This window comes from Photinus pyralis, unplaced genomic scaffold (genome assembly GCF_008802855.1).
Source record: "Photinus pyralis isolate 1611_PpyrPB1 unplaced genomic scaffold, Ppyr1.3 Ppyr1.4_LG7, whole genome shotgun sequence".
Classification (NCBI taxonomy): domain Eukaryota; kingdom Metazoa; phylum Arthropoda; class Insecta; order Coleoptera; family Lampyridae; genus Photinus; species Photinus pyralis.
In genome coordinates, this window is record NW_022170738.1 from 24428183 (window position 1) to 24440240 (window position 12058).

The 12058-nt window shown below is 38.1% G+C and overlaps 1 protein-coding gene across 7 annotated transcripts in view; it reads right to left on the minus strand.

The window, feature by feature from the left end:
• The window catches only part of LOC116176621 (disintegrin and metalloproteinase domain-containing protein 11), a 36527-nt gene that overhangs the window by 4479 nt on the left and 19990 nt on the right, over window positions 1–12058 (minus strand). For 4 of the 7 annotated variants that reach the window (XM_031495271.1, XM_031495270.1, XM_031495267.1 and 1 more), the window contains exons 3-7: window positions 5710–6489; window positions 3804–4384; window positions 3577–3754; window positions 3363–3525; window positions 730–868 (exon numbers count right to left, since the gene is read on the minus strand). In XM_031495271.1, the coding sequence (XP_031351131.1) occupies window positions 730–868; window positions 3363–3525; window positions 3577–3754; window positions 3804–4384; window positions 5710–6489 (1841 nt within the window). Of the gene's footprint in view, window positions 1–729; window positions 869–1095; window positions 1202–3362; window positions 3526–3576; window positions 3755–3803; window positions 4385–5709; window positions 6490–12058 lie in introns of all 7 variants that reach the window. The other 3 variants (XM_031495272.1, XM_031495269.1, XM_031495268.1) reach the window with 2 other exon arrangements.

Consider the following 12058-nt stretch of genomic DNA (forward strand, 5'->3'; position numbering starts at 1 on the left):
AATTAAATATTACAAAAGTTTGAAAGAGGTGTGGAGATTTTTTTTGTACTTTTCCACAAAAAAAATATGTATTGTAGTTTTGTTTGTCCCCAGATAGTTAGTAGAACAAAGAAAGCTTTGCAAAAAATTATGAAAAAAGTGTGGAAAGTATTTGAAAAAAAATTGTAAACTTAATGGGTTTGTTCATTAGCTTTATAAGTTAAGTATAGGTAGACGGGATAAGCACTCGCACTGCACGCATACAAAACATAGCAACTAATAGTGAGAGAGACAATTAAATTTACAAGCAAAGAGTACATCACCAAGAGCTACGTCCTTGTATACATGCAATACTTCTTCCCTTTATCAAAAGGACGTGCAATATTTGTAAATGTACAAGATTTACAATATGTAAATTATTTCGATATAACTTAAACCCCGTAAATACTTACACGTTTTAACAGTGCTTTCATTAATTGTAAATCTATGGTAAGCGTTAAGAGCACAAGAGCTCCCCATGAGATTAAGTAACTCGCTAATGTCATAGTGAGCTGTTGTGTTAAGAAGTTAGTAAGTAGACCAGAAAGAAGACTTCTAATGTGATATGAAAAGTGAGTGGGTAAAAATTCTATTAACTACGGACATATAGCGTTGGCAAATAAGGAAATAAACTAAATAAGGTAAACGTAAAGGAAAAAGCTGGCTGATGCTGAATTTATGTGGAACTACCTGGTCGGTCTGCGCACTAACCTGAGGCAGAACGAGAAGTTTTTGTGTACTACGACTGACCTGTAGCATAGAGCTGCAGACGTAAACACAAGGAAAACACCCCCTACCACCGACAACAGAACGCCCACAAGAAAAATCGTGTTGGATCCGTGATAATCCTCTGCAGATCCAACGCAGGGTGGATAGTAGCGTCGGCGCCGGACGGCGGCATCATGCATCAACATACAGGCCAAGAGAAAAAAGGAAAGCACGCATGAGACTAATATAAATTAACAGTGCACAATTATGTTGTATGTACATAGCAACAACATCGAGAAAATGGTGAAGCTTATGTACATTCCACAGGCACCCCGCTCACTCTCTGGGACCGACTGATCTGATTAGTACCTGAAGCAAACAGCCACAACTGCAAAACATATGAAGACCCCCTTCACCACACCCACCAGGATAAACACCATGGTCAGTGTTGTCAGATTATCGGTGTTCGTTGAGCCTGTGAAATAAATACAATCGTCTTCATGTTACAAATTGCTATTAGGATCTGTTTTAGTGTTGTGTGGATCTGTATCTTATGGTTAATTCAGTGTTAACCACCATAGTATGTTTCTAGTACCTATTGCGGGGGTTTTAATTACGCCATACCATAAAAAGTAATTCCTCATTTTCTCCTAAGCTCTCAATGTTCGATTTTTCTTGACCAAGTCCTAATGAGCTTTAAATGTCTAATGGCAAATGAAGCTCTCTGTTCTTCGATTCAAACGGCGATTGGTTTTTGTTATACTACACGTTCATCGATGAGCTCAGTCATTGCATTCGAGGAGATTGCAAATGCATAATAGTTGGCGGAAAATGGACGGTGGCTATGATTGTCACTCATAAATGCAACCCCGTTTTTTCACAATGATGGGCACCTATTGTACCGAATTGGGCTAAGCCAAAGTCGGCTATAATGGTTTAATATAATCGATAATCGAATTTTGACTCTTCTATTAAAATTGTCGACTACTTAATAACAAATATTAACTAGGTATGTAATTAATTATTTGGTAATTATTATGGGAGGTTTATACAATCATTATCATTAGTTTACTTCTTTAGATAGATTTTTTCCTTTTGGTCTTTTTTACCGAAGCTGAACGTAGTGATTCAACAAAATAGAGTGTACTTATTATTGTAAAGACTGAGTTTCTGGTTTCATCATACTTTGTCGATTTTTCATGATAATACTGTTTGCAAAATAAAAGTTTTCTTTTAGAGTTACCAATAACTCGCAAGAAGGAAAGGAAAAATATTTTCTATACTACCATATACCATATGGTATATAGGTAAAGGTATCCATCAAAAATCAAAGAAGAGACGCAAATTTCACCACTTTTTTGAGTATCATAAACATTTTAAAAAAAAGGAAAGGATTCGAAGGATCAGCATTGTACATTAATCTACTACAATGTAATTGTCATAGGTTTTACATTTCTAGTTAACAATAAAGGTTCACAAATGGACCTGAGACGAATATTAGGGGTGACTATTCTGGGAAGCGAATTCACCACACTCGCACTCGGGAGTGAACCCTCCGGTGGTGAATTCATGAATGACGAATTTTGCTCTATCATTTGGGATCATTGCCACAATAGAATTTTCTGCCATCGTGGTTTCTAGACATATATCACAATTTATTGAGTGACAATTGAACCATCGACACAATATGGTATGGCTTTCGGTGTACGACATTTTTAGCATTTAGCGTTTTAATACGGAAAAGTTATACAGGGCGTAACAATTAACTATGTTAAAAAGTTAGGTGTGAGATAGAAACTTTCAAAAGTCTCATAATTTGCGTTTTCCCTTTAATTTCTTTCTGAGGCGTATTTTTACCCCAACGCAACGGGATTGTCAAAACAATTTTGAATGCGACGACATTCGGTATTTGAGGGTATTTCAAGTTCAACATAGATTTAACAAATCAAAAGACTGCAAGATTTGTTGGTTGATCACGAAAACTGTCACAATCTTAAGCAATTTGATGGGTACTTGCTTTATGCATTTATAAACAAATCTGAACAAATTGAATTGTTTTAAACTAAGCGAGATTTGGCAACATTTTTTCTTACCCCGTTTTGGAGTGCGCCGTCTTGAGGTAGAGAGAAACTTTTTTTTGTACACAACCAAACATCTAAGCAAATTCGTTATTTCAATCCTTATTGGTGATACGTTTGCTAATTTTGAAATTGTTCTGAAGAAATTTTCGATTTGTTCACTTTTAATAAATTTCTTCAAATTTAAAAAAATTAAGATTTACATGGACTAAAAATGCTGAAAACTGAAACTATGTAAAGGATAAGTAGTGGTGTAATTAGCTGGGAAGCATAAAACCGTTAGTAACAACTAACTTAAATCTGAATTTCAAATTGCCATACATTTTTACCATTCCTAGCTTTGTGGAACCGCACATGGATTGCATAATAAGTAAGTGTAATATGATCCTTGTAAGACAATGGTTATAGTAGTGCAAGTATGTAATGTGTATATGTGTATAATTATAGACATAACAATACTTTTACATGACAAAATTGGACACAACCTGAAACACAGTTAGAACAATTTACAAAAAAATGATTGGTTAAGTGTATCAAAGAAGAAAAATGTGAACCTACCGTAGGGGGTTTCTTTCTTCCTCATTATTTCTTGTAAGTTACCAACGGATTTCGGTGTTTGGGGAGGCGATGTGGGTAGTGGGGGCGTAAGTTCCACTTGTATCGAGCAATCAGGTCCGCTCCATCCAGGCTCACAATAACATTTATTACTGTTCGTGCAATACTAGAACAAAGCATATCAAAACGAAATCGTACCCAAGGCGTGTCGCCTTACCCCGTGGCCGGAACATTCGAGATTATTTTGATTACTAGGGCACTTTGCTTGATCTATATGTGGAAAAATACTGGTGCAAGTCTGATTAAGGCAAATGAGGTTTTCTCCACATGGAGTCCCGTCGCGCACGAGACCAAGGGGCGGAAGATCAGATTTGTCGAGAATACCACTTGTAGCTCTGTGAAGTGAAGCTATGAATCATATGTATGTGCTTTCCTGCCACTTACTTGCACTCATATTCGACTCCTTTAATGGAAATTATTGTTCTAGAATATGATTCATCCAAGCCCTTCACCAGTGGATATCGATTCCCTCCTTGACATTGCAGAGAGCCACACCTAACGTGTTCCGGCGAGCATTTAAGAAGTTTTCCCTGACCGTCACTACCACAATGTCCATTAAGTGAACCTTTAGAATTAAATTGGTCAAAACATTGAACATCCCCCGCTACTCCTCCCCATATGTGTTCGCATTGAATCGCGAGCGTTGGACAAACACCATTAAAACAGTACCCTGTATTTTCCCCGCAAGAATTGCCGTTCTTTTTGTAGACATCGGTGGGACAGTCTCCCGTTTCTCCCGAACAGTGCTCCGGCAGATCACATTCGTTTGTTGACTCCCTGCAAACTACCCCTCTCTCACGTAACCTGCAGCTGTCGCAGCAGGGCCCCGAAGCACACTCCGCTTCCTTAGTTAACTTACACGTGATTGGATCACAACAAGGATCCACCGTTGGACACTCGTCTATGGTACCACAATCACAGTCTTCACCTTCTTCCACTACTCTATTGCCGCAAGTTCTTCGTACCTAAACAGACACCAATTAATTTAGCGCACTATTTCCAACAAACTTATGTTACGGCTAGAAGAATTTAAACTGTTACTAATAAGATTTATGACCGTAAGGCTATTACAACAAGCAATCATTTACGGCCGCGTAAGCTCCCTAGAACTTTCACTTCGAGATAACTCGAATTAAATTTTTTTTTTAGTTAATTTTTTCCTTCTTACACTTTTAGCGTAGGAAGAGACTGAATTGGACGAGGGAAAATTAAATTTTATTGGAGTTTGTTATAAAATACGGGGAGAAGATCATAAGAGCGATCGAATACTTTCTAAAGTAAGGGTGCTCAAAAATTAACAAAAGAAAAGTGCTGTAAAACGAACCTTATTTATAGTTGTAACACGACCGCTCGTTTAAAATTTTATAATCTTGTTAAAGTTAACGGTAAATTCTAAAAGGGAATATTAGTTTAATTCTACATAGTGTTTGAGTTGGAGTTTTAATTATCTGCGATTCCTGGAAGTATAAACTGACCAGGACAGTGTTTAAATAATGCCGTAGACAATTTAATTCACTTTACTGCTCTACACTATACCTAGATACTCGTATTATTTCGAGATGTAGGCTAACTGAATAGAACAGTTTAAAAGTCAGTGATCTAGATTGATTGGGGAAGGAATGAATCAAATTGTAACTGACGTTCCACAATGGGTTTTATACGAATGTAGTTGATGTGGTCAGTCAACAAAAAAGCACCGAGCATTTGGAGAACAATGCAAAAACACGTGAGGTAAACGTTTAAATTAAATCATGCGATAGCCATACAAGTTGATACCATCAGGATACCCATATATCCATTTATGCACGGCTAAGAGATCAAAAGGGGTTTGATAATTATAACCCATTAGTTGCGTGATAAAAAATTAATTTTGAAAAAGATTACTTAATGGCCGTAGCGTACTTTAACGGCACGAGGCGTATTATTTTCAGACGCTCTCACAAAATAAAACTTTTGAACTAGGTCGCGCAAAAATTATCATTAATGTCATATTCTTCTTAGTGAAAGTTGGAAATTATAAACAAAAATACAAAGATGGCGTAAGTTTAATTAAACGCTTGATAAATTATGCTTGTAGAGATAACTAGAAGGCTTGTTAACATCTTGTACAAATTAAGTAATAAAAGTTAGTGTATTAAAGTTTTCCAATCTTTTGTATAGTTGATGTTGCTGGTAGAAGAATTTATCAACTTAATTTAAACTTTTTTCAGCTATAATTTATCTACCTATCCGATTTAGATATACATTCGATATACCTCGAACTTATTCAATTGAAGTATAAAGAACTTACCTCTAACTCGTTGGGTTTATTTAGAAGACAAATGCCGTTCCCCGTTCTAAGCCTATCTATGTAATCGGAAAGACTACATTCCGAAAATTTATAAGGCTGCACGTTGTCTAAACCTACGATAGCCTGAGCCATGATACACCCATGCCAGTCCCAACATCGGCACTCTTCCCTTCCATCGTCGTGTCCCATACCGATGTTGTGTCCGATCATATGGGCCATCGTGCCGGCAAGTAAATGAGGCTCGTACGTATTAATGTCGACACTGATCCCGACTGCTTTTGCCGTGCAGACAGTGCCAGGAACGGCCATGCCGGCCTCACCACCTACAAAAGCCTCACCAGTTAATAACTGCGTCGTATCCTTATCCACTTTAAAAAGTTTCCTAGACGTATAATCATTAAAATTAGATAAAGCGCGACTGATATCTTGAGTCCGGTCAATTTGAACCTGATTTCCGCCCTGCCACGTTTCAATATAAACTACCGACACTCGCGTATTTAACGTACGAAAATAAAGATCCGCAATATTGGCAACTTGAATCGAATCGTGCACCACTTCGGCCCGCGTACTTCCGTTTCTTTTTTCGAACATCGCCTTATCGATGACCATTGCAGTTTCGATGTATTTGGTCGCCTCCCTCACGTCTCGCTTAAGACGATCCCTATTTTGTGACGGAAGGAACCCTGCATGTGCATTCAACCTCCATTCCATGTTGCCAGAATTTGCGCAACCCTTATTTGCCTTGGTTCGAGCTTCAAAGATCACGTGTGGATGTTTCTGCTAAAAAAGAGCAAAGCTGTGCAGTCACATTAAGCTCACAGATAGATACAGGGAAACGCAATTAGAAATGTAAAAATGGCGTCGATGGAGAATGTATCTTTTGGCGTAATTGACTTTAACGGTTTTCCGAAAATATATTGAGCATTTACGTAGCTGTAAACGTAATAGTCGTATAGCTTTCGTCGGTCGATTTTAACAGATTTGATAGTGGATTTTCCATTTGTAAAACCTCTTTATCTATCGAGGTGAGCGAGTTAGGTCTTAGCTGTGGAAATATGCGGTCCGATAAGGAGAACCCGCAATAAAGTACTGTACGTTTACAACTCCTGGACTGATTTAGTTGCCCGATTAATTGTAATCGCGCTTGCTTTTGATCGATGTAATGTTACGATGTAGATTAATAGTTCGTAAAACTTTCAAATCGTGTTACATGAAGTTGTAAAATTTATATTTACATGCTTGTAAATTATATTGCATGGCTAAGTGAGCGAGTGACGTGATAAACGTACGTAGTAAATATCTGCTCCGTTTCTACATGCTTTCGTAACCTCAAAGAGCATTATCTTTTAGGATATTAGTTTTCTCGTGGAAGTTGTTTAACATCCGTAGGGGTTTTACGTGTTGGTCAACTTGGACTGCGGATAGTATATAGGCATCTGAGTCAGATTAGTGGAGTTGGAGTGCTATACATCTAAAAAATACATAACAAAGCTATACTTACCAAATCAAAATTAGCAATTCAAAATGCATTAAAGAACCGTTATACACTGCCAAAATTTCGAGGTTTTTCGGCCACAAAAAGTTCACCCTGCAGTTTTCGAGTTGGCAAACTTGGATTCCTCACGTAAAATCCTTATCGGCAAGGCACAACTCCTCCCACGATATCGACAGGTCTATTAATGTGTTATACTTCCATTTTTACATCTTATTTTAATGTCGCACATTTTTGTCAGAGTAAGGGGTTGTGCAACTTACAAGTTGCTCATTCCGAAACTACAAGATCATGAAGGAAAGTACAACAGGATTTTCACATCGGTATCGCGTAAGATTACTTCCAGAATATTAAAGACTTTCCGCCAATCGAGCCCATCAAATCCACAGCCTAATTTAGGTACTGCAACTTTTCGTGTGTCTGTCTGCAACATCTTTTTCCTCCAATCCTGCGACTGATAATCCGGTTTGTCAACAGATAGTCCTTTTGCCCATATGCAATAAACGACACGTCCGATATCCTGCAGTGCTAATGCTATCCGCATACTTGGGTTGTTTTTCTCTAGTTTGGCGTAATTTTTCCCACGTCTTCTTTGTTACAAAGTCACCACTACTAATTTCCTGGTGCAGCAGTTTCAAGACTTCTGGAGGAACACCTCTTCGGGATCAACAACTGTAACTTCTGTTGTTGTTCGTCGTCACTCTCCAGGATACGCTTTAGAAGATCGTTCTCAATCACCAACGAATCCCATGGCGCCCAGTACGCCTTCACATTGGGAGAATAAGGTGCCAACCGGGTCTCCGCGCCGTCCATTTTTCTACCACGCAATAATCGGTTTCAAATCCGCGCCAGATTCTTGTTCAGATGCCAACACGGCTGGCATAAACGTCGTTCTAGACACAGGTGCCATCTCTACTTCTGCCCTATAATGCTTATAATTCGGTGGGCAAGGTCTTGACAATACATCAGCATTCCGAAGGCTTGTCTCTGCTCTATGGTCGATGGTGAAGTCGTGTCCTTGTATTCTTTCGACCCATCTTGCAATCTGAGCTTCTGGATTTTTAAAATTTAGTAACCATCTCAAGGCTGCATGATTTGTCCGTACGGAAAGTTTCTTTCGTACAGATATTTTTAGAAGTGCTCTATGGATTTTACAGCTGCTAGTAACAGGTGTCGGGTAATAATTTGGTTTTGGCTTAGAAAGCACCTTACTAAAGCAACCCAACAACTTTTTCCTCTTCAATGTTGTTTTTGGCATAAAACACTGCCATTTGCGACGTTACTGGCTTCGGTATCCGATCAAGGAGAACACAGTACCTATCGGTGTAGTCGTTAAACGCCTTTTTAACTCCTGAAAAGCAGCGAAACACTCTTCTCTCCAATCAAAAACGTTAGAATCGTCAGTAAGGCGAGTTAGAGGTTTAGCAATTGTTGCAAAACCCATCACAATTCATCGGTAATAAGTGTACAGGCCGAGAAAACTTCTTACCTGAGATCTATCAATTGGAATTCGTTATTCTCTAACGGCTCTGGCCTTATCAGGATCAACAACAACATCAGCGTTGGTCTATAAATCCGGAGGTCGGGTGTTCGAACCTGGGTTGAGGTGTATTTTTCATCTGTGGCAGAAATGGTAATTACCTTAGACCAGTTTCGAGAATTCTGCCGGCTACCCCTAATTAGGTTTTCCTGCCGTTTTCCTAATTCGTAAGGTAAATACCGGAGTAGTATAGAACAACTGAGAGGCACCTCTAAAAAGCATTATACGGGTCACTCTGTAATTGGGCGCAAGCCTGTTGAGGGTCCAGAACAGGAGAGGGATAATAAATAAATAAATAAATCACGGGCCGTTGGTTTTTCAAACACTCCAATCGTTATAAACAGGTCGTTATTAGAAAACGGACAGATTCGCCCTAAATTAAAACATTTCGAACATTCGTATTATGGAGGTATCCCTTATATGAAATAAGTAGTAGGGAGACAGGATGTTTCGTTCACTTATATTATTAATAATGGGCCCTCTACAACTGAAACGAAAATTAAAAAGAAGGTAATGGCCGCCCTTGATTCTTTTCGTCTCTGTTCAAGGTCCTAGCGGTTACAGGCTACCCTTAGCCTCTTCGTAACCTAAGGACCTTTCTACAACGCCTCCTGTTCGTCACGACAACCTGTGTATGTTGGGTTGCCTACGTTCAGGAACACAGGGAGCTGTTCTGGGTAGCTCTATACCGGAGATCCAGGTCACCACTTAAATAATTAACCAAAGCGTGGTAGAATACAAGTAATATAATGATTAGAAAATATATACACAACTTAACTAAATATTTACAGTTGTACAGAAACTAAATTATAAAGGCTGAATGCGACCCAATTTGAACCGTAGATAGAACGGGTCCTTGATCTGCCTTGTAGTTTTTATTTATCTCTGTAACTTATCAGGCAAATTAGGTAAGATTTTACGTTAAAACCCCACTAAAACATTACCCAGGGTATATTACAGGAGTAATTGTTTTGGGCCAGCGCGAATGCGTCTGCCGAAATTTAAAAACAGGTAAACTTAATTAAGAGCGCGGATATACAGTCGGACACCCTTAATTTAAGGAAGGTAACTGGGAAGAGCGCGGTATTACAACCGACACCTCTACTTTAATGGAGGGACAGGTAAATTATTGCCAGAGAGCGATCTAAAACCGCTACTCGGACCAGGGAATGGAAATGTGGTACTTAGGATCAGGGCAACGATTTAAAGACCCCCTTTCTGATTCGGTTTCTGTTTATATAGTGTTTGGAAGGAAGTGGGAATGAAATGGTGATGGTAACTGTACTGGTGGGAATGTCAACAAACATGACGTCTCCGAAACTACCGCCCTCTCCTGATAGAGATTTAGATTAATTCCAGATTCCTACAGGAGTCAAATTACGAATTAATCACATTAAATTTCACATCTTTACATCACAAAAAATCAAAAACAATCCAACACATAATATCCGCACATACACGACCTACACAAACATAATACAAGCATTATCGCATAACAGATACACACTACACTCCACAAATAATACTTAAAAACCACACACACAATAATAGACTAGGCATTCCAATAAGATACAAAGTTCTATTTACATAATAGACCAGGACCAGCAAATACACTGACATAATTGTAGAACTACAAGAAGTACAATGAAGAATTGGATCTACTGTTAAAGTTTCCACTATTCTTAGTGCTGCACTGTTACCGCAGTTATAACAAAGATCACATGCCACAATCTGAGGCACAAATAGAAATCCATACATTCATTTACAAAATGGTAACCTTTGAGAATTCTGCCTAATTAGTTCAGATGTCTCCACAGCAGTCGTTGTGAGTGCAATATGTGCATGCAGAACTACAATGTTTCAATCACGGAGAAGCAGTTTCTTTTCTGAGCTGTAACAAACACTCTCTGACACTGTGGGAAGTAATGGAGCGATCCATATTTCGCTAAAAATATTGAGAGAAATTTGCGCGAGCTTTTTATGTTGTTTCCCCGTATCAAGCGCCTTTCAATAGGTACACACAATAATAGAATAATGGGAACATATTTTAAGAAAGAAAATCCCGAATTAAGGTTGAAAGTAGAAATCCTTTTATATCCTTGTTTGGGATAAATTTATTTAGGAAGGGATAATCACTTTCTTAACAAAAACGACTGTAAAACTTTGATAAAAAGAAGTGTCTGCGTTTAATGAAATTGAAAAGGTTTTCTTTTTTCTGGAAATAAATTTAGATCGAATAGTTGTGGGTGGTCTTTGTTAATACAAGGTGACCAGTTCAATTATTGCAGAATGAGAACAATGGGAAAATGTAGATAGCAGTCGAGTACTAATTCCTATAATTTGAATTTGAAGAACGTTTCTAACTTCCTTTCTAAGTCGTCCTCGTTACAATGTGACGCAATGACGTTTTCTATTATGCGTAGGTACCTTCATCACATTTTGATTCGTGAGTTATTCAAGTCTCATAGGTACACTGCTTCAGGAATTACATTTCTGTCGTGCCTATTACAGTAATATGATTAGTTTCTCGTTTCTGCGTGAGTTTGAGTGAATTTCTGTCTAAATGTAATACATCTAGTTCAAAATCAGCTTTTGTTTATGAAAATGGTGCACAAAAAATTCCGTGGTGTAATTTAGTTTGCTAAATATTGCATTTACAGGATTAAGATGTTAGAAACTTCCATATAGTGCAAAGTCAATATTTGCTTTGATTAAAGTTTATAAACTATTCAGCTACTGCCTGCCTTACCAACCTAGCTATCATTACCTACACTTCAACTAAGCTACATTTGAATTTGACCAAATTTGCGCCAACTCGCCTAACTGTATTCATCGAATATTCAACGAGTTATACATTTCACGGTTTAGTTCCTACATCCACTGTAATTTTACCTCGAAATTGTATAAATGTAGAAAAAATTCATTTCGGCACCCTCTTCCCAGAGGAGGACCATGAAATGAGTAATATTAAAAGTGTTCCATTTTCTTTTCTACAATTTTTTTGTGCTTTCTGTGAGAGATGTTTTTCTAACGTCGTGATGTTTGCCACAAAAACCACATAAACATTTACCTGCATAACTGCCTTCGCTGTAAAATCAATAAAACGGTGACATTAATTAAACAAGTTGGAAAGTACTCGATGCGTCGAGCTACTTAAGTGCGTTTATGTGCGACGGATATTAGTACACGCATTTTATGAATATATGTATGCAAAGCGAATTGTGACACTAAGGTAATGCTTCAAACCCGAGCATTCTACGATGATTCCTTCGAGAGTTAGGTATATTAAAAAAACCTTTGCAGTCGACCAACCGACC